General features: G+C 38.0%; 1 protein-coding gene and 1 long non-coding RNA gene across 2 annotated transcripts in view; one reads left to right on the top strand and one right to left on the bottom strand.

Moving 5' to 3' along the window:
- Nucleotides 1-13,054, bottom strand: part of VCPIP1 (valosin containing protein interacting protein 1) — a 28,300-nt gene extending 15,246 nt beyond the window's left edge. The window contains exons 1-2 of the mRNA XM_015077702.3: nucleotides 10,017-13,054; nucleotides 1,772-1,858 (exon numbers count right to left, since the gene is read on the bottom strand). Of these exons, the coding sequence (XP_014933188.2) occupies nucleotides 1,772-1,858; nucleotides 10,017-12,732 (2,803 nt within the window). The 5' untranslated portion in view covers nucleotides 12,733-13,054. The remainder of the gene's footprint in view (nucleotides 1-1,771; nucleotides 1,859-10,016) is intronic.
- Nucleotides 13,055-13,336: 282 nt separating this feature from the next.
- Nucleotides 13,337-23,398, top strand: LOC106979776 (uncharacterized). Its single transcript, XR_001430977.3, has 2 exons — nucleotides 13,337-13,484; nucleotides 23,170-23,398. It is a non-coding gene; the product is annotated as an uncharacterized LOC106979776 (long non-coding RNA).
- The last annotated feature ends 2,726 nt before the right edge of the window (nucleotides 23,399-26,124 follow it).

Below are 26,124 nucleotides of genomic sequence, written 5' to 3'. Positions count from 1 at the left end.
TATGTTTTCAGACTATATAGTCTCTGTTACAACTATTCAACTCTGCCATTGTAGTGTGAAAGCAGCCATAGACAATGTGAGTATGGCTGTGTTCTTTTTGGCTGTGTTCTGATAAAACTTTATACACAACGGGCAGCAGACCTGATATGGCCCACAAGCAGTAGTTTGCCAACCCCTGTGCTAAATCAAAGAAGCCAGACACAAAGGGTTGTATTAAATTAATCCATTTATATGGCAATAATGAAAAAAGCAAACATAAAGAGACAGAAATAAAATCAGTGGTTGTCAGGGGCTAGGGGTAGGGGTAAGGGATTCATTAGAACGGAGCACAAGGCAACTTTTTTGGAATGATGGAAATGTTCTGTATCTTGACTGTGGTGGTGGCTACTGGGCTGTATATGTTTGTCAAAATTCATATTACACTGAATACCTACAAAGGGTGAATTTTATTATATGCAAATATGCTTCAACAATCCTGTCTTAGAAAGAAAGGAATGAAAGAAGTAAGATCAAGGGAGAAAGGAAGGAAGCCAGCCATTCTTTGGTCCCTGATTCAAATAAAAGAAAAGAAAGAAAAAAAAAAAATGGAGACAATCAAAAATCAAGGAAATTTAAACACTCACTGGATATTTGGTGATGTTTTAAAAATTATTTTTCATATTTTTAATATGTGATAATATATTGTAATTTTTTAAGGAAAGTTCTTACTTTTAGAGATACATACTAAAGTTCTTACAGATGAAATTATGTCTGGATTTCTTTTAAAATAGTCCAGTTGATGTAAATAAAAATGTACTGAGAATTGCTGAAGACAAGTGGTGGGTTAACAGGGGTTCATTATATTATTCTTACTACTTTTACATATGTTTGAACATTTCTACAACAGCCAAGTTGGGTTGTTTTTGTAAGAAGGAAAAAAAGTGTGTAAGAGATAAAATCCATAAATAGTGACTGTGCACTTAATGTCTACAGAGGTCCAGTAGGTGGAAAAATGAGAAAAGCCAGAGTGATAAAGTCTGGGGCCAAAATTATTCACATCAAATCTTTGAAAAAACATGTGAGACCCAAACACACACACACACATTGCCAACATTTCTCTTAAGACCTTAAAACTCTGAAGTTGCATACTTGCATATATCTTTACAAACAATGCATATACAATATGAGAAGTTAAATATATAAAATGAACTATTTCTTAAAATCCAGAAAACACTGAGGTATATAATAAGAATAGCCAAAACACAACAACAACAACAACAACAACAACAACAACAAAAATACTGTATTTTTTGTTTGTCCTTAGAATCATATACATAATTTAATGAGAAAATAGGAGCAAGAAAGTGATAGGAGACTTTTTGTAATATTATAGCAGAAAATATAGCTGACCATATCAAGAGAATAATCCACTTTAATTAGGCAGACTGCTGAAGAATATATACCTAAAATAAATGTTGGAAATAGCCTTATTTTTATTTAATTTTTTTGTTTCAGAGAGAAAGCAAGCATGAGCAGGGGAGAGGGGCAGAGAAGAGAGAAAGAGAGAGAATCTTAAGTAGGCTCAGCATCTGTCACATAGCTCAACAAAAGGCTTGATCCCATGACCCTGGGATCATGACCTGAGCCAAAATCAAGAGTCGGATGCTCAACCAACTGAGCCACCCAGGTGCCCTGGAAATAGCTTTTAGAAGAATACTATCTGATCTTTCTTAATCTTATAATAGCTTAAATGGAGATATTATCTAAGAATAAAATCATATATTAACTATACCCATGGTTTTCTTCATAATATTGTAGAACACTCCACCCTGCTGGAACATGTGAGGAAGCCCCTTTGCATAAGACCATACATCTTCTCCTGTAAAATAAAAACAAACAGTATTAGCAACAAACAAAAGAATTCCACCCAGGGTTGCTTAATGATTAACCTTGAACAGAGATTGCAAGGTAGATCTCCTAAATAAGTGATGCAGCTTGGTATAACATAAGGAGATGATATGGAGTGATGGGACTGCGGTAAACTAGAAAACCCATGACCTATCTAAAGGTGGCAGCCACTGACTGCCAAGTGCTATCATAGCAGAGTGTAAGCCCAATGCTTTAAGACCATCTGGCTTTTCAGAAGCCAGAAAGCTAGGTTTTTCATGTGAATTCTCCCTATTTTTAAATGTAGAAACTAATTCAAAAATGTCTTTAAAACTGCATGAGTCAATACTGGGCATATGAAACAAAATATATCTGAAGACTCAATCCAACTCAAAGGAAAGTATTTCTCAACACTGAACTAAACCAACAGAGAGAGTGATAGGAAGATATTTATTTTTAACAAGTAGAATACAGAACATTCTATATTTATGTTAAAACTAAACAAAAATAGATGAAAGAGGCTAGGGAGAAAAGTCTATAGGTAGACTGAAGATAAGTAATTGATGTTGTATTGTGTTCTTCCAAAGTTGACTTTTTTAAATAGAAATTTAGAGGGGAAATGACTTGTTGAAGAGATTTAGAATAACCTTTAGAAGTCCACAAAATGTCCCCAAGCAAATCACCATTTCACAAAAATATTTTTTCAAGAACATCCTTTGACAGTGACTATTCAATAAGAAGTTTCAAATAAAAAGTTAAGAATGATAATCACTGTTCAAAAAGGTAATAAAGAATGGAAAGAACGTAATAGTTACTTCTGGTAACTACAGGAATGTTGTTTTTGTTTCCTTATACTTTCACTATTTTCTCATCTGATAATGTACATCTGATAATGTACATCTGATAATGTACGATCAGAATTTTTTAAGTTAATCTTAACAAAGAAAGGTTTTTATTTTTCCTACTAGAAGATTATACTGGGTCTGAGTTTTGAATGGAGGTTACTGATGATGAGGCTTAATCACTATGTACATGCAATCTCTCAGAGCTCTAACCCCTTCCCACATTTATAAACAAGAATAGGAATTTGCATGGCAGTTGGCTAAAGTTATTCAGTACATCAGTTTAAAGTATGCAAATTTTAAAAGGCCAGGCACTTAAAGTTTCGGTTGAATAGAACATTTACTTACACACAAACACTTCATTCATTAATGATACAGTATTACCAGAAAATGGCTAAATTTAACAGTGGGCATACAAATTTAAAATTTTAATATTAATAAAATCCCCAAATACAGAATGTTAATAACTTCTAGTAGAAGTTCTGGTTGCTGAATTTATCATTAGACTTCATTTGGATGAATTATTTCTATGATAACTTTTCATTTACTTATCAATATTACTTTGTACTATTTTATAAAATATCAGAATACAATTTATTTGGAAAACGTAAAAAATTATAATGGTAGCACTTAAGTTTTTTTGTTAAAAGTCTGAACAGGTCTCAAATTAGGGAACTCTTCAGAATTGACCACCATTAAATACTAGTAAAAAAAAAAAAGACATTTCTTAGTGCTTTACATAACTTAACTATTCCTATTCCTTAACTATTCTGGAACTCTAACCAGTTAGAACTCTACTGGAGTGGTTATTAATCTTGTTTTCATTCTGTCCCTCTTAGGATCCTTCTTTTTTTTTAATTGTTCCTAAGGACCCTTTTAAGACACTATATTCCTATGCTGCCTCCTTCATTACATTTGAATACTACAGATATACAGATATACTGTTTGTCTATGTACTACATCAGAATTGTATTCATTAAAGTTTTTTTTACTCTCTCCATCTCCCAAGAACCAAATTCACCCCCTTTGAGAGCAATATGTGGCCCCACTGAGTATGCATGCTCTGTTGCTTAAGGGAAGGATAAATAAATCAAAACCTCTATTATCTACCCAGCTTTGAGCTGGAACTTTACAGTTTCATTTTCTCATCACAACTAAGTCCTATTTTACAGAAAAAGAAACAAGCTCAGAGTTTAAGCAATTCTCCCAAGATCAAACAGCTAGTAAGTGGCAGAGCCAGGATTTGAATCCTGTGTATCATTCCAAAGTTTAGACCTACCCTTTCCATTGATATTAAACCTCTACCAGAGGTCAAATTGTGTTACTACAAATTTGACAGAACTATCCGCAGTCTTTTCTTACAGAAATCCATGGCATCAACAACTGGTTAGGAGGAAAAAGTAGGCAAATTATTTCCTTTGGTATACAGATACTTCCATTTGTTGGCAATAGAACCAAACAAAGAAATTAGAGGTCAGGAAAAATGGATTGTGACATTCTGCACAAGAGCCCCATTAGCATCATATGGCTCTCCACTGCATTTGTCTCCATCAATTCTACAATTGCCCTGGTTCAGGCCTGTCTCCTATTCGAATTACTGCCACCATCTCCTTAACTGGTTTTCCCTCCAATCTTGTTCTCAAATCCCTCCTCCATAATACCTTCAGAGTTGCACCTTTAATGTCTCCCCAAAAAACATAAGGTAAAGTCCAAGCTCCTTTTTCATGGCAGATAAGAGTAATCCTTGCATTCTCTCCTATCCCACATCTCACATCATACCCTAACTTGAGTTTTACAAAGCAACACCACCAAAATGCTCTCTGGTTCCCAATGGCCAATAATTGCTATATATTCTTTAAAACTCAATTTAGGTGTCACTTTCTCTAGCATTCTTCAGAGTGGTGGATAGGTAGGTACCTTCCTTGCTACTCCTATGCATATGAGTACCACAGCCTTCATCACACTACAGGGTAATTTAGTGTATTTTTCTGTTTCCCCTTCTAGACTAGCCTTTCAAAGTCAGGAAAAGGTCACTGGTCTATCTGACTTTCTATTTCCAGGGCCTGGCACGGTGCTGGGTAGACAGTATCATTCTTAACATTCATTGAATGAATGTACATGAATGAACAGTATAAATGATGTTTTTCCTTTTAACAGTGCCTCAAATAAGTTCAGAAAAACTTAACTGAAGCAGCACCATGATAACTGTTCTTCAGTGTCAATACTGATAAAATATAACTAATGGAACCATCTATACCTCTTCATGAATCTAATAAAAAAAAATCACAGCAAAAACAAAGGAAAAGACTTTTAGGTACAAACTTCCAGTTATCAAATAAATAAGTCATGGGAATGTAAAGTACAACATGGTGACTATAGTTAATACTGTATTGTCTATTTGAAAGTTACTAAGAGTAATCTTACAAAAAAGGGAAAGAATTATTTTTCTACCATTTCATTAGAAAGCAAACTCTTGGAGAATAGGAAAAGCTTGGTAAAACATTGAACAAATATTGTTTTAATTCATATTGTTAGTCCTCAATTAATTTTACTTTTATTTTATTAAAAAAATTTTTTTAACTTATTTATTTTAAGAGAAAGAGAAACAGAGCACACAAGCAAGGGAGGGGCAGAGAAAGAGGGACAGAGAGAGAATCCCAAGCAGGCTCCATGCTGTCAGTGCAGAGCCCAATGTGGGGCTCGAACTCACAAACTGTGAGATCATGACCTTAGCTGAAGTCCGAAGAGCCGGATGCTTAACCAACTGAGCCACCCAGGTGCCCCAATTTTACTTTATAATTCATTTGTTTCTCCACAGTGAACAGTAAAATATTTATATTCAACATATTGTGTGTATGTATAAATGTAGAAAAAAGTCTGTATCACCATCAATAATCTCTGTCCAAACTTTGTCTTCCTCCTAAAAATCTTCAGTTCTCCTATCTAAGTTACATATGGCAGTGATATTACAGATGGTTTTTCTTTTGGTTTATCTGACTTTTTTCCTCCTTAAGAAGCAATATTTAATTTTTAAAAAGCATGTTAAAATGAAACATTTTAAAAATTTTCATTTTTCTAACTTTTACTACTAATAAAATCATGGGGTTAAAAGTGGGCTTTAAGCTCATCATTCCAATCTTTTTTTTATTTGGGGAAGAGGGGCAGAGGGACAGAGAGAGAGAACCCCAAGCAGGCTCCACACTAAACAATGTGGGGTTCAATCCTACAACCCCAGGATCATGACCTGAGTTGAAATAAAGAGTCAGACGCTCAACAGACTGAGCCACACAGGCACCCCCATCATTCTAATTTTCTAACTAGATTTTTAAAAAGGCAATTTGAAGTTTCTACTTTGCAATTTATAAAGTGAGCAAATTTTAAAATCTAACACCTATATGAAATTTATTTATGTGTTTTTATTGAGGCATAATTGACACACAATGTTACATTAGTTTCAGGTGTATAACACCGTGATTTGACAACTCTATAGGTTATGCTACACTCAACATAAGTGTAGCTACCACCATACACTATTACAATACCGCTGACTATAGTCCCTAGGCTTTAACTTTCATCCCCATGACTTTTACATTCTGCAACTAGAAGACTGTACCTCCCATGCCCCTTCACCCATTTGGCCCACTTCCCATCCCCACGACCATCAGTTTGTTTTCTGTATTTATGGGTCTGTTTCTGCTTTTTTGTTTTGTTTTTTAGATTCTGCATACATATAAAATAATATAGTATTTGTCTTACTCTGTCTTATTTTACTTAGCATAATACCCTCTAGGTCCATCCATATTGTTGCAAATGGCAAGATCTCGTTCTTTTTTTATGGCTGAGTAATGAAATGAAATATATTTTTAAATGCCCCCCCTTTATATTTTTAAAGATGCCCAAAGGTACTAAACATTAACTCTGAACTCCCATATCTATGACCATAAAATAAACTGGCCAAAATGTAAATTTAAACTAGGAACATGGGACCGTTTCTACTAGAAATACTCCTAAGGGTATTCACTAGCTGAAAGAACCATTGCCATCACTCCACCCTTCTTGCAGATCCTCCCATCTAAAAATGTATCTACTTTATCAGTAGTCAAAACCATTTCTAAGAAAGGCATGCCTGTTTTTATCCTTATACTGAATCCCTGAAGTATATCAGCCCATACAACTTTTAGCAGCATCATTAGCATTAAATGATGTATTTATCTCACACACACACACACACACACACACACACACACACAGTCTCTGGGGAGTAAAAATGTTACAGGCAACTATCATATTTTACTTTATACACACTTAAATTCTTTGAATTTTTAAAAATATCTTATAACTGAAAAATATGAAGGAAAATAAAAAATATCAAAGTAGCTAAGCGCAGAAAGGAGCAGAATCAATGTTTAATTTAATCTTCAAAGTATGATAGTATAAATTCATGTATAGACTACTATCTCTGCCTTTGAGTAGTTTATAATAAATACGGTGGGGTAAGCAAATGAATAAGTAAACCAACAAATAAGATAATGGAAACCTGTAATAGGTGCTATAAGAGAAATGAACTGGGTACCATGAGAGAGGGGGCCTACTTAGAGTGGTTAGCAAAGGTCTCTCAAACCCTTAGAAAAGGTAGTCAGGAGAAAGCCTCTCTAAGGTGGTATTTAAGCCTACACCTAAACGAGAAGGAGCCAACAATTCAAACAGCATAATGCTTGATGAACTATTTTCATAACAGCTCAGTTCACATCTGGTAATTCACAAAGTAATTTCTGCATTTTGAAATTTGCAATTTTATAAATAAGCCCTGTCATTTTCCATTTTCCAGTCCTCTCCAAACTAAACATCAATAGTTCTCCAGCACTCTTTACATAAGGTTGTGTGTATATATAACTATCCCCAAACTGACATTTTTACCAACACATCAGTTTTTATTAAGAATGTCTTCTGCATAATTCAAATACAGTTATAAGAAAATTAGAGGTAAAAAAAACTAATGTTTAATACAGGGACTAATACAGGCCACGCAGTGTCTTAGTACACTACAGCAGAAAGTCTCTCAAGTGCTACACTATGAAATCAGCAAAACACTCTTTTTATGCTCAAATTTTGTGTTGGGAATAGAAGATTTAAAGAGATTTGTGTATTGAGAAGGGAAGCAACATAAATGTTGGAGGTAAAGAGGAAAGGGATCATAACAAGAAGACACTACCTTACTGAACTCATTGCAGTCAACAGTCTAGTACTCAGATATTCAGGTTGAGAAACCTCAAACTAAACTCAAAAAGTGACCAATTATAAACCAGAACTACATTTTACTAATTTTCATTATAAAATATATTATGCTAATCAGACTTTTACAGTACTGATCATAATCTCACCCTTGCCAATTTATTTATCTACAATGGAGAACACAGTCCTCTAAGTGAAGACTACAGGTATGCTCTCACCTGTACATCAATACTTAGGAAGTTAAATGAATGATCAGAATACTTGATGAATACAGAATCCCTAAACGGATACAGTTCTTTCAGCCAGGCCATGGTGAGGACTGATCAAATATTCCAGCCCCTAGAGATTATCTTTCTAGTTACTAGAATTTTCATGAACCCCAGATGATGTATCTTTTCCCTTTGTACAGTAGTGTATAAACAGTGCCAAATTCTGCTTTTCAACTCTTTTTCAATGTTCAATGCTGACCATCCATTCCATTTCTGCTGACACAGCCTTTCTTTAGACATGTTAATGTCATCTATTTAATCCAATCAAAAACATTCAGAGTGCCTACAACCTGCTGGGCACTATACTAGGTACTGAGCATCCAAGGTTAGATAAGAAATGAGCCACATCCTCAAGAGTTCATCTTCTACTGAGGAAGACCTTTTCTTTTCCTGTTTTTGACCTGGGAGATTGCCAGTTTTTAAACTACCTTCTGCATGTATCTAATTTTATCCATTCTTTGCTGATGTTATTTGATTTTCGCAGTTCTAGGAGGATTTTACTGTTGCCCTGTGTATCAACCACAAAAGGCATTTTGTAAAGAGGCAACTGAAGTATTGGGGAGTTAAGCAGCTTGCCTGAATCACTAAGTTAATAAGTAGTGGAGCCAAGATTCAAATTCGAGGTCTTTCGGACTCCAAAGATCACACAATCTTTCCTATATTTCATGCAGTCTCTAAGAAACTAAAAACTCTAAGAGATAGAAATACACAAAGTGCCTAGTACATTTCTTGACATATCCCCCGATTTGATGGCTATGTCTGCCAAAATAAAATCTACAATATCAATATCAAGTTATTAATGTGTACAGGGCTTTTAGATCTCCTATTAACTTCTAGGCCCCCAAATTTAACAAGCCAGGAATAATCTTTATTTTGGTAGGTCAAGGCCCAACTCACTGATACTTAGTACTCTTAGAAAACAGAATCAAAACCCAGATCACTTTTCTAGTTAAAAACTCTAATCTCAGCAAAAATAAGGCTCTTCTAATATGTAATATGAATTTTAACTCTACTTTAAGCCTTAGTAAAGCATATTAACAGTGATTTAAAAACAAAGAGTAAGCAAATAAAAATAATGTAAAAAGTGCACCATTGGATCATATCCCAAATCATCTAAAGCTTTAGTTTACATATTTGGTTGATATTTTTAATTTATGCTGAATTATTAAAAAGAAATGCTTCTTAAGAAACACATTAACATCCACCTCTGTTTCTTGTATTTCTCAGGAGTTATAATAGTACAATATGTTTGAAAGCAAAGAGTCACTGAGCAAGGAAATTATTTAAACATAAATCCTAATGTACAAATAAAAATGTGATGAACTAGGAAAGGAAGAACAGGAAATGGAGGACAGAGACTATTAGGTGGGAGTGCAGTGAGAATATAAACACCAGAAACTGCAATTCATCAAACAGGAAGTCCTGAAATCACATGACATGCAGGAAAAGAAAATTTTAAAATAAATGAAAAGGGGCAAAGTGACCAGGCTCAATACAGCCCTGGGGGGAAAATATTTTAAAAGACTTTAAATAGATACATTATAAGCTATTAAAAAAATATGAGAATAAGTTACATTTAAATAATCTGGTGACAGTTAATGGACTACTTTCACTTTCTTAGTTGTCCTAATGCTTACTCAATGGAGAATCATGCTAACATCCATCTATTTAGGAGGAAGAAAATAATCTCTTCCTAAAATATTTATATAATCAAATCGTTTTTGTAATGATCACAGATTGTTTTTCATGAAGACAACAGAAAAATATTCACAATTAAGAAATACCATCTGAGTTAAAATGATCTTACCCATTAATGTTGCTAAAAGACACAAGGAGTACATTTCTTTGTCAGCTTGCTCCTGAAGTTCCTTGGATAGTTTACCAGTAACAGCAATCTCTTCTTGTTTCACAGTGTGGGCAGAGTGTGCTGCGGCAGACTGACCACCTTCCGCTTTACTTTTTAGAATCTCTATTGTAATTCTGTCACCATGCTGTAAAGGAACCGGCTCCTTTTCCATTCCTGCCTGGGGTGGCATTAACTCTTTAGGAGGAAAGCCATATCGAATACACTGTAAATATGGAGGAATGTTAAATTCTCTGGCTATGCTTTCTTGAAGTTCAAAAAAGGTTGTTGAAGATTTAAGTGTAACCATGGACTGTCGTCCATCATTAGTTGTTATTCGGATCTTCTTTTCCTTTGAAGTTGTTGGTGAATATGGAGCCTTGGTAGGGGTAGCAGGTGCAGAGGACGGACCATCACGAATGGTACTAGGAGAAACAGTCCTGGGTTGCCCTTTTTGTTCTTGTTTTAACTTCTCTGTTTTCCGTTTCTGCATTACAGCAGCCTGTTCCGTAATATTCTGTTGAATAGTTCTTTCAGTTTTACTCATGTTTAACTCCTCCTTGTGCAAAGTTTTTGTTTTCTGTCCAGTAAGAATAATTTTAGTTGGGAGCTGAGACTCTGACTCTTGTCCTTGTACATCTCCAACTCTTTGGGCGTGAGCACCATCTATATTTACAGGAGTATAATCATCGGGATTCTTTTTGGCAGTCTGATGCAGTATAGTATGGACAACTTTCTGAACTAGGATTTCACTCCCAAATTCACCTGGAAAGTGCTTGGTAACAAGTTTCATTGCAACATCATAAACATTACTATTCAAAGATGAATCACTTTCATACTGGAACCAATATACTGTTTCTCTGACCACTCTTCCACCCCATTCCAAAGTAATAGGAAAAGCTTCTGGTAGATTGTCATACTCTTTACCATCCCAAAAATGTTTGAATCCACAACCACATTTGCCACCAGTGGACCTAGAATTAGTTCTGTCCCCATCCAAATACACAATAGACCCATCTCCTCTGACCCTTCGCACAGATGTGCCATGGCACCAATTACAGGCTGTCAGGTTACTCAATCCATAGTCTGGTACCAGAACATCTTTCACTGAATCATATGAGCAAACTAAATTGTTCAAGGGAAAGCTATAATTTTTGTCAGGCCTCAGCTGTCCATGAGTACTTTTTGCCAGGTTATACAGTTTCCCTCCTGGAGCCAACCACTCTGGAGGAACATGAAGTTCAGAAAGGGCACCACAGAGCAAACATTTGTGAAGGCGATTATCCATTACTGCTTTTTTAGCAGCTGCTGTAACTTCTTCAGGCTGAACTCCTATCACCCCAGTCCTCCTGTAGAAATACTGATGGACATCAGCAACCAAACTAGGATGGATACCGTGTTTGTCCATAAAGACTTCTTCCATAGCAGCCACAAGCCTAAGTAAGTATTTATCCTGCAAACTTCTGTCTCCTCCAATAACACAACCACCATCCTCCTCAAGTTTAATGTACTTTTTAATAAGGTCCTGAGGCACACCCCATGCTTTAGGCAACAAATTCATAGGCAATTTGGGCAAAGCAGCCCCTTTTATGCCTACCAAGGGGATATAATGGTTTCTACCAGAGCTACTCCATGCAATACAGATTGGTTTGTTCAAATGACCATCTCTCCCTGTGCACTTCTCTGCAGGGATGAGCCCAGGCAGAAAGGTGGCTGAATAATCACCAGAGCTTCTCATGCCACTGAGAGAATCTAGCAAAATAATAGGGCGATGTAATACATTGGCAAGGCCAAATATGTGGATGTTCCTCAGGCCCAAGGGAACACCCTCAGGTGGTACAAACAGAGGGTCACACTCATTGATAATATCCTCCCATTCAGCGGCATCAATGAAGTCATGGAACAGGGCTTGATATTGGGCCAGGTGCTGCTGAAAGTGCTGTTTAAGATTCTCTCTCAAGGCATGCCAGAAGAGCTCCCGGCCTACTAGAGCACGGGACACAGCATGCACCAAGCAGTGTCCATCCCCGTCCACATGAACTGGAATGAGGCATTCCTGGCTTTTATTGGCCCGCTTGATGTCCTCAAGTGTGTCATGCAAATACAGGAGGCTTCCGGAGCGGTCCTTGCCATAGCCCACTGTGTTAACATGCTCTGGTTCGATGAGGAAGGCGCGGTCACCTAGCAAAGCGCAATCGAACAGTTCGCCCTGGTTCATGTCCCGGAGAAGCTTAGCCCTGCCTGTCTGTTTATCCATTCCATAGCGAGCTAATATGGGCGACAACAATTTGCAGTGGTAGTTAGAAAGGCCCATCACCTTTACCAGTTCCGTGTTCTTCTTGGGTGCCCCTGTCACCCCAAGCAGCGCGTTCCGCAGCAGGTTGTGTAGCACTACGTCCGGGTCGGTCACCTCCTCCACCCCCAGCAGCTGTTGCTGCTCGTGCCGCTGTCCGCACTCGGTACACTCGATGCTGACAGAACCGGAGGCCGGGAAGAACAGACGCGCCTGGCACTTCGGATCCGGGCAGCTCCCAGAGAGGATTCTCCGGTCTCTCCGTTTCGAGAGCCCCCCCGGAGGAGCCGCCGCCGCCGCCGCCGCCAGGGACGGCGGAGTCTGCGGAGCCTCAGGGGGAGGAGGTGGCGGCGGCAGCGGAGGCGGCGGCGGCGGCGGCTGAGACATACCTCTCGGCTCTCGTGTCTCGCTCCGCGTCCCAAGCGACCCTCAAAGGCTCATAGCCCAGACACCCACCGGCCCGACTCTGTCTAGTCCAGGCCCAGGACGAATCACTTTCCTTTCCCTACCAGCTCCTCCTCCTCCTAAGCGAAGGCGGAAGCGCCGGACGTTGTTTCTCTTCTTACTTCTCCACTGCCGTAGCCGTTGCCCCGAACGTAACGGCCACCACCCTATCCAGCACTCACACTCACTCACTCTCGCTCTCTCTCTCCCTCAGACACACAGACATACACGCCCTCACTAGGAGTGCGCAGGCGCAGCTACCGCTCTGCCCTCTGGGAATTAGAGTCTTGCAGCCTCTCTCCGGGCCATTGAATGCTAGGATTTTGGATCCGCAAAGAACTACAATACCGTGAGGCCATGCGGTTCAGCACCGGCGGAGAGGAGGAAGAGGAAGGCAATAGGAAGGGGGGGCAGAAAGGAGATCGTCATTCGTGTTGCTTGCCGGGAGTTGTAGTTTTAACTGGATCTTCTTTGTCGTCTTCCTCACTCTGGGGCTCAAGCAAAAGAGAATGAGAGACCACATTTCCTAGGATGCCCTGCGGTGCGTTCAGCCTCACTTCCCTCTTAGGCGGAGAGAAGGATACAGGGAAGCTTGGTAAAAAACAGAATTAAAGGGAGTGGGTGTCGGAGGCCGAGGGTCTGAAGTTCACGACTCATAGAAGGGGAGGGGAATTGAAAGGCTCTCAGTGAAGAAGGTACAGTAAATAAATGTCCAGCGGCATAGCGGGCTGGGAAGTTGAATGAAATGGCCTAATCTAGGCCGGAGGTCGTAAGAGAGAAGGGAGGGGGGCGGGGGGTAAACAATGAATTGATTCTCGGAGTATTTCTTAAGGTCTTTTTTTCTGCCATACTTCTCCTCTCATTCCTACCGCTATTGCAAGCTACTGAGGCGCCTAAGTCCCCTTCTCTGCCTTATTCCCCTTCTGTATTGAGGGTCACTGAGGCGCCATTTGTTTCCTAGTTCCTTGTACGTCTTTGCAGTTTACAGTACAAATAACAGTACTTTGGATGCGTGTAGAGTTGTATATACATGCAAAGGCTTTTAATTAGATATAATTTACTTACGATCCTCTCTTCAAAACTAATAATAGCTATCATTTATTAAGTTCTTAATATATTTCTGCCTCAATCTTTACGTACACATTATATTTGCTCTTCATAAAAACCTTGTTAGAAAACATGCCCAAAAGGAAGTGACTTCCTTAGGTTCACACAGCCAGTAAGCGACGGTTAGGCATTCAGATCTAGATATGTACCCATATTGCAGACGGGACATAGCAGGAAAGTTTAGGCCAGTATTATATAAAATAATAACTAACTTCCGGTTACTGTTGCTTTATAGTTTACATAATACGTTCACATATATCATTTCATTCTGGCACCAATCCTGTAATACGATACCAGGTATTGTCGACTCCATTTACAGTTATGGAAACAGGCTAGGAATTAAGTGACTCGTCCAAGGTCAAACCACCAGTGTATCTCAGACCCAGAAAGTGTTTTTTATACTATTTTCTACAAAAGAAAAGAGCTGTTAAGCTCACACCTTTTGTTAGGCCTCTATCTCTTAGGGGGAAGGAGTGATAAGGATGTTTACCCTTAAGGAGGCAACAGAGCTTTATTTTATTGTGTGCTTGGAAATTGCCTCTTCATGCACAACACATTGATATGTTAATTGAAAGCTAGTATTATTTTAATTATTATTGTACAGTGAGCCCCTTTCACTTATTCTGGAAAGTCTTGCTTTTTGAAACCTTAGATAAGTGAACTATCTCAAAATTTCTGAAACGTCTGGGACAAAATAGATACATCAGTGCAGTCCATGAGGCCATTTGAGTCTTCTGTAGCTGCCAAGGGAATTGTTTACCTTACTAGGTTTTTTGGGTAAATAGAATTTGATGCTTTGAAATGAACCATCTGTGAGACACTCCTAAAAGGTATTACTACTGACTTCCACCTTAATTATTGTCTACAGTTTTCTTCAAAAGAAATGACATGTTTGAAAGAGAAATTATTTAAACATTATTCTCTTATCCAATTCTCCTGGCCCACAGCGCAAATGATGTTACCGTAATACAAGATAGGTAATGTTACTTATCTTGAAAGGGATAATTTTCATTAAAGTTTTTTGGGGCTCCTGGGTGGCTCAATCGGTTGGGAGTCTGACTTTGGCCCTGGTAATGATCTCATGGTTCGTGGGTTCAAGCCCTGTGTCTGACTCTGTGCTGACAGCTCAGAGCCTGGAGCCTGCTTTGAATTCTGTGTCTCCCTCTCTCTCTGCCCTTTCCCTACTCACACTCTCACTCTCTGTCTCTCAAAATTAAATAAACATTGAAAAAATAATTTTTTTAAATAAAGTTTTTCTTAATTCATGCAGAAAAAGTTGTTTATTTCTATTCTGACAATAGTTTGGTGGTAACTACATACATGGTCTTGGAACTGGTTTTTAATTGAGTGTTTTTAAGTTGAGAAATTGAATATGCCTAGTAGGTGGAAATTATTGTCTACTGTTACTGAGAAGTTACACCTTCAGTGAAATTTTATTTTCGTCATACAGAATCCAAAGAATTGAATTATGAAAGCCTCAAAACACATGAAAAATGACAGCAGTGTGCACATGGGCATGCACTTTTATGTTTTGACATCACCAAGCTAAATTTTCTTTACTGATAATACATATGAATAGTGAAATAGATTTTTTAAATCACATTTGAATATGTCATTCTAAATCACACTTGACAAAATAACCACTTCCCACCTTACTGAAAAAATGGGTAGCCTTTTGCTGGTTTGTCAAGCACAATCCATTTGACTCATCCAATGTTCATTTCCCCATGTGGAACTTTGATTAGTTAGAAATACTCTTCCAAAACTAAATCTGACATTTAAACGCATTTGTTACTATAGTTCTAATTTTAAGAATGATACTTTTGAAAGGAAAAAAATAAAATACCCTGATATAAAGCACAGTTCATAGGAGGAGGGAAACGAGTTAAGTTTTCGATCAATTCTAGAATTAAATTGGGTCATTTAACCTTCAAGTCACTTAATGAGTCTGTAGATGAAAAGTTCAGAAAGTAAGAAGGCTAACAAAGGGGCATTAACCATGCCACGTTCAATATGTGAATTATTTTTTTACAGGCATTTAGAAGGCATGGGTACCTGTAAAGTAAGAACGTTTTGTTAGGACAAAATATGACATGCTGTTTCTTATAAGGCCATAGGAGTGCAGCAAGCTTCTAACTTGCTTATGTGAGATATACATGCTTCCTTCCTCTTCTTCCCCAAATCCATGATCTTAATTGCCTAATAACTTTTAAAAGATCTTGATGAGATTTCTAATAGTTTTTCTTTTTTTAAAGTTTATTTATTTTTGACAGAGAGAGAGAGAATGTGGCAGGGGAGGGGCAGAGGGAGAGGGAGACAGAATCTGAAGCAGACAAGAGAGAGCCTGATGCAGGGCTCAGACTCATACACCGTGAGATCATGACCTGAGCCAAAGTCAGATGCTTAACCGACTGAGCCACCCAGGAGCCCCACTAATAGTTCTTATTCTCATCTCAGTATTCCCTACGGGAAAATGAGCTGAGCCCCTAATGTTAGCTGCTCTGATATATACCTCTTCTATCACCATTACCCCAGCATCACCTCTATCTGAATTGACAAAATGCAGTTAAAACTGAAACCCTCTTTTTCCCCGTAAATTTCTAGTATGGCACTTCTAAAATTCCTGTATTGCTTTTTTTTTTTTTTCAATGTGTATTTATTTTTGAGGAGAGGTGGAGAGAGAGGAAGACAGGATTCAAAGTGGGCCCTGCACTGACAACAGAGAGCCTGATGCGGGGCTTGAACTCACAAACCGTGAGATCGTGACCTGAGCCAACGTTGGACACTTAATCAACTGAGCCACCCAGGCGCCCCTAAAATTCCTATATTGCTTTTAATAAACCTAGTAAATGTAAAAGCAAGAGGCATCCGCTTAACAAGAGCATAACCATTATTGTTTTTCTTTTATATTGGAAAAGGAAGGGAATCATAACTTTGGGGATTGTTATTAGTCAGCCACATACTTTCTTATATGAAATATACATCTGTACTAAGAGTTGACTGTGTTCCTCCAGATCTCTACTCCAGATAATCAGACTTTGAGTCATCAGCTTTTGTTGAAGCTGAGGGTGGATATGTGAGAGAGACTTAATTACTGAAGTAGGTATCGTGAGAACTTGAAAGGATGCAGAATGCCATCCCTGATGCCGAGGAACTCCAAGTCTAATAGAAGAAATAGGCTAAACTAAATTGTTCATAAATATAGGTAGAATAAAGTATGTAATCAATCAAAACAGTATAAGAAAATAAATATCACAAATGCTATGAAAAATTGAGGGCTTGTTGTAGGGGGAGTGTTTTTCAGAATATTATCTTAGTCTTTAAAACAGTCCTGTGAGATAGGTTTAACTCTGGAAGGTTAACATTATCATCATCATTATTACCACCCAGCTAGCAAGTAGCAGAGCTGGGCTTCAAATCAAGGTTTTCTTCCATGTTTAGTACTCACTCTTTCCACTACATCACAGCTGCTTAGTGATTTGAGAGAGAATTAGCCAAGAAGTGAGTGCAAACTGGTGGCCAGTGGCCAAACTTGGCTTACATGTGTTTTTGTTTGGCCAGCAGCAGTTTAACTTTTTTTTTTTTTAATGTGAACATCTTTGTGCAGTGGCCAGTGGTTCTCTCTCTAAGGTCATATACCAGGTCCCTTGAGACATATTACCTGCTTGGCTCCAGAAAGCATTTGCGTTTTCTGTGTCAGGCAGTAACTGGCGACAGAGAGGAGATATTCTCAAAAGGCTCATGAAAGGTATTTCAAAGGGTGGAAGAAGGACTTTGTGAACAAGAGTTGCAGAGAGTATTTGCAGAGAGTATTTGAAGAAGAATGATTGGCAGTATTTCTTATTATGTAAAGGTGAAAGAGGTCAAGTAGAGTTAAAGGTTATGCTTTAGCACTATAGTTTTCAAACTTTAGTGATCATCAGAATCGAATGTAACAGTGGGTTGCTGGGCTCCACCCCAGAATGAGTGCATTTGGGATGGAGCCTGAGAATTTGCATTTCTACCAAGTTCTTTGGTATTGCTGATACTGCTGGTCCAAGGATCATACATGGGAAATTAGCGTTTATCAGACTCTGGGTCATATCTGGGGAAGGACTTAAAACCCAGACTTTGGTTTCTGTTGTTTTAAGTACAACAGGAATTTACATAGAATGTTTAGAAAATAAGTAAAAAAATTGAAATTAGTCTTATCAGTTAGAAGGTTACAATTAACATTTTTAATGGACTGTTCAATTTCCTTTTTTCTAAAAGTATTAGGAAACCAAAATTGTATCATCATTATCATCACCATAATAGTAGCTATTAAATTAACACTAATTAGGGATCTATTATGTGCCAGGGTCTTTACATATATTTACTTAATCCTTATAATATTTTTTGAGCCAGGTACTATTATTATTATTTTTATTTTACTGATGAGGACTGAGGCACAGAGAGGTTATTTAATTTGTTCAGTGTTTCATTGCTAGTAAGTGGCATACTTAGGATTAAAACCCAAGCAGTCTGGCTCCAGAGCCTGTATGCTTAATCATTATGTTTACTATAATGAGTCTTCTGTCATACTGACCATTATGCTGTACTAGTGTGCTAAACTACTTTTAACCTGAATTGTTTAATCAAATCATGAACAATTTTGATAACATTAAATATTCTTGTCCAACATTTAAAATGAAAGCCTACATTTTTTCTTTTAAAATATTTCAAACATTTTAAGTGTACAGAAAAATTATATAAAAATACTCATGCACCGACTACCAGGTTGAACATGTTAATATTTCAGCATATTTGCTTTGAACCCCCCCTTTCAAAAAAGAAAAAAAAATGTAATTTAGTAAGACCATGATTTTAAGATTTAATTTTACTTAAAATGGTGCCTTATGAGTTATAAAAGAAATCACCCTTTCCCTTAATAAAAGTAGGATCCTGGGGTGCCTGGGTAGCTCCGTCGGTTAAGTGTCTGATGCTTGGTTTCAGCTCGGGTCATGATCTGAGCCCATGGATCTGTGCTGATGGTTCAGAGCCTGGTTTAGATTCTTTCTCTCCCCTCTCTCTCTGCCCTACCTCGCTTGCTCTCTCTCTCAAAATAAATAAATAAACGTAAAAAAAAAAAATAGGACATCCTTTAAACTTATAAAGGAGGAAGAATTTCTATGTAGTAATCAACCTCGTAATTACTGTTGTTATGCCATCCCAATGAACACTTCTCCTCCTTCAACACTCTGGCCCATACGTGGGCTTTTAAAATTATTTGGTGATAAAGGTAATAAACACAGATAGTAACATAAAACTAGGTAATGTGACTTGTATGGTTTACTCAGTTTTCAGGCTGCTTAGCCTACTTTCATGTGGCAAAGGTCAGATTCCACCTGGGTAACAACTGTGCGTTGCCAAATAGAACTATCTGCAATGATGGAAAAGTCCTATGCCTGTCCTGTCCAATATGGCAGCCACTAGCGTAGCCCTTGAAATGTGGCTAGTACAACTTAGGAACTGAATTGGGTTTTTGTTGTTGTTGTTGTTGTTTTGTTTTTGAGAGAGAGAGCATGCACAAGTGAGCAAGGGGCAGAGAAAGAGAAAATCCCGGGGAGGGGGGCGGAGAGAGAGAGAGAGAGAGAGAGAGAGAGAGAGGGAGGGAGGGAGGGAGGGAGAGAGAGAGGGAGAGAGGAAACTTGGGCTCACCCAGTGTAGGGCTTAAGCTCACCTGCAGCGTGGGCACATGCTCACCAGATGTGGGGCTTGTGCTCACGAACCATGAGATCATGACCTGAGCTGAAGTCAGATGCTTAATGACTGAGCCACCCAGGCGCCCAGAAACTGAATTGTTAACTTTATTCAATTTTAATTAAATTTAAGTAACCACATGTGGCTAGTGGCTCTCAATTGTCAGCACAGATCTAGGTCCTTACAGCTCTAAGTCTTCATTAAAAATAATGATTCCCCAGATTCCAGGGAGTTCCTGGTTCTGGTGCTGGGTCAAGGGATGCAGACTGAAAAAGGGAACAAGGGAGCTTTTTTAGGATGATGGAAATATTCTTTATTTTGATTATGGTGATGAGGATATGGATATATACATTTGCCAAAACTCATCCAACTGAATTCTTAAAAGGGGTGCATTTGTGTGTGTAAATTATACCTCAATAAAGTTGATTTTAAAAAGTAAAAGAAAAAAAAAGGGCTGAGTTCCAGGGACAGAAGTTCCACCTCTAGTCTATCTAAAGCATGCCTTCTGCAATCCCATTTTTTCCTTAGGAACCACCAAAGTCATTACTACAACATCATAGGACCCTTTGTGATCTGGCGCCTGGGTACTTCAGACATTTCCTTGGCTGGATGCTTTGGCACACTGACCACCTTGTTAGTCCTCAAACACTCCAATACATTCCTGTCTCAGGGCCTTTGCACTTGCTCTTCTTCTGATTGGAAAATTTTTCCCAGGTAATCATTTTAGGTGTCTGCTCAAATGTCAGCTCCAGCAAGATGCCATTCCTGCCAACCTCTGTCCTTTTCTCTCTCCATTTCCTTATCCTGCTCACTTTATAGCACTAATCACTATCTGAAATTATATAGTTACTTGTCTATTGTCCTTCTTCCGCATTAGACTGTAAGGCTGTTCATAAGGGCAGGCAGTTTGTTGATTGTTAGATTCCCTGTGCCAGGCACACAGTAGCCTCAATAAATATTGTTGAATGAATGAATGGCTGTCATCCATGGTAGTGTTTCTCAGCCTGAGATCGAAGCATGCATTCATTGAAAATCCACAAATTCTCTAAAAACTTTTAAAAAATTTTGTGTTGTAATTTTGATACTGATCTAAAACAATATTTATGATTTCCTAAATGAGCACCTTAAAACATGAAGTTTTGAATGCCTGAATTCATGTAGAGTTTAGGATTTTGTTTGTATCAGGTAAAAACCAAAGAACATCATGACAAAACGTATAGATAAAGATTTCATGGTAATTTTGATAGAGTTAGGTCATCACATGTCACACAGTAGCCTAGACTTGCCAAACTCAAAAGAACTAGGCCTTTAACTGCCAGTGCTACATTCAGTTAGAAACAGAAATTGCACAAAGCATGCATGCATGTGTGCACACACACACACACTCTCATATATTCTGAACTTAGTAGCTATAAGTGAACTAGTAAATACACTGTAAGGAATTTTTTTAATGTTTTTATTTTATTTTTGAGAGAGAGACAGAGTGAGAGTGGGGGAGGGGCAGAGAGAGAGGGAGACAATCTGAAGCAGGCTCCAGGCGGTGAGCTAACAACTCAGACTAACAGCTCTCCAGGCTCTGAGCTAACAGCTCCATGACATGGAGCTCAACCCCATGGACGGCGAGATCTTGACCTAAGCCAAAGTCAGACACCCAACCAATTGAGCCACCCAGGAGCCCCTCTCACAGTAAGGAATTGCTTTATGGTTTCCAGCAATACTCAGATTTGATACTACTTAACTAAGATGTCATACTTAAAGGGGGGATGCCTGATTGGCTCAGTTGGTAGAGCATGTGACTCTTGATCTTGAGGTCCGGAGTTCACACCCCATGTTGGGTATAGAGCTTACTTAAAAAAAAGAGAATGTCAAATACTCAAAAATACTAACCCTATCTTATGAGTGACCACTTTACAGTTATCAGGTGATCCTCAAAATTGGCATTCCAGGATTTTGTAGCACTAGAATTTTTATTGAAATATGTGATCTAATCTTCTCAAACTAGGAAGGAAACCTGGAAGATATTAATACAGTGTATTTGTACAAACAGGTGTCATTTGCATTGACATTATTAAAGTAAACATACAGAGACACAGTTAATATAGATCAGAAGTTGCATCTTAATCTTCGTAAGCCTAACAGCTTGCAATTCAAACTAACATTAATTTTAAATGGCTGGACCAAATAACCAATGTCTGTGGAGCAGGAGAATACTTATCACTGCAGTTTTATTACTTTTCCTTCTTCCTTTTCTTTTCCCTTTACTTAGAACTCAAAGGGTACTTTGGGGGTAAAAGAAAGTAAAGTTCAAGGGTTTACTGAAAGAAACACTTTATCCTCATCCCGGTAACATTCTTGAGTTTTTGTAGAATGAACTGATCTCTCTGTCTGAACCTTCCGGCTCTATCTCCTAAACACGGTCTAATTCAGTTCCTTTCGTGGGTATGACATAAAGAGTCAGAATAAGCATTACATTTTTTTATATGTATAGTCTCATAAGACATATGTGAATGGGTAAGAGAAGAGCAAAAGTACAAGGTGACATACTTTCTTAGTCCTTTAGATTATTTACATAAATCCTTGCATAATATTCCAATATATAAGTGTGTTATAATTATGATGTACAAGAATATAAATCCAAGGCAGTCTGCAAGCAGGGGTTTTTATTTAGGTGGACAGGAAATTATTGAAAATTATGTATGCATGTACTAAATTAAAGCATCAGCACTAGGTGTCAGCAGATCACAACATTGGAGAGTGCCTCAATTTGGACATTGGTAAAATAGCAATAAATGGACAGAGTGTCTTTCATGACACCTCTTGCCTAGCATTTTCCCATTCATATATTAATTTTCAGCCTGGCATTTGCTAAGTGTGTCCACAAATTCTATGGATATTAATGGGTATCATGTTGAGTGGAGGCTTCTACAGTGAAGTAAGTTTAGTAAACAATGAGTAAATAAAGTTAGTTTTTCTACTGAGGACTTTCAGAGCCTTTCTATGCTGATGACACTGTGACTCCAGAGAAAAAGCAGTGATGCCTCCAAAATGTGTAGGGAGAGGAAGGGTTTAATGGCAAGAGTCTGCTAGCAGCTTAAGATACTAGAATGTATTACATTTTTCATCTTGGACATTATTTTGTTTACAGTATACATTTTGGGGTAATCTGGGTGTGCTGATAGAGATAACAGGGATGTTAATACCCTAAGCCACCCTGGCAGTATTATTGATATGTAGCATTTCTGCACTTTGTTAGCCACAAAAACATTTGAATCTGTCAGAGGCACATATTTTTAGGAAAAACCAACACAGAGAAATAGTGCCTCTCATTATGGCCTCTACTTTCATCAGTATGCTTAAAAAGGAGTTAATGCTCTGCCATATTCTCTGGTAATTATGGAGGTGTTTTCCATTTAGTGTTTTAATCCAGCTGACATGTATTTTTGCATAGGATGTGAGGGAAAGATTCAAATGATTTTATTTACTTATTTTATATTGCAAAATACCGGTTGTCCCAAAACCTTGCATTAAATATGTTTTTGGTTTTGTTTTCAGGTCCAGAATCCTCCAGATCAATTTACCAATAAGTTCAATATGTAAAACAGACCAATGTGATTGAAATGGGAACGAATGAGAATTATTCCAACTTGCCAGCAGTACTTACCCCCTTTTCCGCCCTCCCCAAAGGGTGTACTTTGAAAACCATTGGAAAAACTCACCCCCTCATGAATGGCTGGAAATACCCCATCTGTAACATGCTACATTAAAACGTTTGCCTATCTCAGTTATTTTTCTGCCAGTCTCATACTTTAATTTATGGAGCCTAGGACCTTTATAATTTAACAAAAGAAACTGAAACATCTAATAAATAACAACATGAGATTTGGGGAGACCCATAAAATTAGGATATTTCTTTTAAATGTCTGTTGTTGGCAAGAGTTGATTAAGTCCCTTCAATATATATTTGAACTAAAATTATTTCTTTAAAATTTTTTTTAACGTTTATTTATTTTTGAGAGACAGAGCACGAACGAGGGAGGGGCAGAGAGAGAGGGAGACACAGAATCGGAAGCAGGCTCCAGGCTCTGAGCCATCAGCCCAGAGCCCGACGCGGGGCTCAAACTCACGGACCGCGAGATCATGACCTGAGCTGAAGTTGGATGCTCAACCGACTGAGCCACCCAGGTGCCCCTGAACTAAAATTATTTCTGAATAACTTGGTAAAACTATATACTGGTTGATAATATGATAATGTGTGTCACAAGTTTACAATGTGGATATTCTTTGATTGACTAAATCACTTGTAAGATTTAACCCTAAAGAAATAACCAGAAATGTATGGGAAAATTTTGCTGTTGTTTATTAATAGTATTGAAGATGTTCCAGATTTTTAACAGTGTGGGACTGGTTAAATGGACCCTGGCACAGCCATAAGATGGAATACTCATTAGCCATTATAGTGATGTTATAAAAAGAAAACTACCTTATTGAGTACTTGTTACAAATCTGGCACTGTACCAGTCGCCTTAATTGTATTGTCTTAAGTCTCACAATATCCCTAGGTGATAGGTATCACTCCCATTCATAGAAGAGAAAACAGTTCAAACAGCTAGTGAAGTAGTATTGTTGGAATTCAACCCATGTCTGCTCTTAACCCTTGTTCTTAATCACTATCCTAATGATATGGGAAAATATTCACTATTTACTGATAAGCAATTGTTTTAATGTAGTTTAACTGACATTGAAATAAACAACAAGCAGAAAACTTCTGCCTGGGGTGCCTGGATGACTCAGTCGGTTGGACGCCTGACTCTTGATTTCGGGTAGGGTCATGATCTCATGGTTTGTGAATTCAAACCCTGTGTTGGGCTCTGCGCTGACAGGGCAGAGCCTGCTTGGGATTCTCTCTCCTTTTCTCTCTGCCCCTCCTCCACTCACTCTTTCTCTGTCTCTCTCAAAATAAATAAATAAAAACTTAAAAAAAAAAAACCACAACTTCCTCCTACATGAAATTCCTTCCTTTCCAAAGTTACTTATGCTTGGTAATGTTTCTCCCCAAATGAATCTACCTTTACACATGTTTTTTAAGTTGATTTTGGAAGTCTTAAATGCCTGGTCTAAGAATTCAAACAGTACCCATGATTATAAAGTTGCTGCACCTTTATTCGTAAATTATATCACTATATATGAGTGGATACACTTGTAGGCTCTTTTTTATGTTCCCTGTATTCTATTTCTTCTTGCTCTGGCGTCAACTTGTAGGCAAAGTGAGGGGAGGGATCTGAAGGTCCATATGGCTAACTTTCAACACAGGAGTCCCTTGTGTGTGTGGTGTAGTGCGATAGTTAGAAGTCCTAGTTCTGGAACTCAACTGGTTAGACTGAGTCCCAGCTTTTAAATGAAAGTGTTTTCATTAAAATGAAGTGGTCATTGTAGCTACCTCATAAGATTGTGGTGAGGATTAAACTAATTGACATGAAAAATGCTTAGAACAGTGCCTGTGACATAGTAAATGCTCAACCATCAGCTATTATTGTCAGGATGATGATGATGCACATGTGCAGAGATGGGGAAGAGAAGAAAAATTACTTAGGAGTGTTCATTATGTACCACATACCTACATGATCTCTCCATTTGATCTCAGATATTTATTTGTATTCCCTTTTATTATAAAGGTGAGGAACTTAAAATTCAGGGTGGTTATATATGGAAGGAATAGAATGAATTATTAGACCCATTTCTAGGACTAAGGACAAGATAAATACTGAAAGGTGCCTGACCAGGAGATAGCAAAACACTGAGAAAGGAGATGAAAAACAGACCTGTAGAGCCACACCACCCTTCGGGACCAAGGAACAGTGTTGTAATTTTCAGGACTGAGTGGGTGCCCAACCCAATCTGTATCAGAAAACTGTGCTTTGGAAATTCAACTGTTTTTACACTAGTTGTATTTTCTGTAAATATTTCTTGTTTTGTTCTCCTGTTGTACGTACTAAAATTATTTCTGAATTGCCAGTCTGTCTCATTTGTACTTTGAGAGAGCCAAAAGGAAAAAAGAATTTTCGGGCATCTTCTGCAGGAGCTACATGTCAGACACCAGGTGTCCTGGGCTTCAAATGCCAGAAGCCCAAGACAGAAAAGAAATGCAAGGAAGAAAATCCTCTTCCCCAGAGGCTTCTACAGTGTTCTCTGCTCTAACCTTAGAAGGCTTTGAACAGTGTTGCCTAGAGAATGGCCTTTTACTTACTCATCCGTCCAGCATGACTCATCCCCAAGACTGTTGAGTAAGTGAAATTTTACAGTATGTATGTTTCTGTGACTTTTATAAACATGGTGATGTGGAAAGAGCATGGACTTTGGAATCGGACAGGCCTAAACTTTGTTACTTAGTGCTTGTGTAATTTGGGCTATTTAATGACTTCTCTCAACTTTCTTATGCATAAAATAGGAATAATAAAATCTATTTCACGGAATTGGTATGGAAATTAAGTGAGGCAGCAAAAATGAAGG

Source organism: Acinonyx jubatus, chromosome F2 (genome assembly GCF_027475565.1).
Source record: "Acinonyx jubatus isolate Ajub_Pintada_27869175 chromosome F2, VMU_Ajub_asm_v1.0, whole genome shotgun sequence".
Taxonomy (NCBI): Eukaryota; Metazoa; Chordata; class Mammalia; order Carnivora; family Felidae; genus Acinonyx; species Acinonyx jubatus.
The sequence above is the reverse complement of the archived record's forward strand: the minus strand, read 5'-3'. Positions and strand labels throughout refer to the sequence as shown.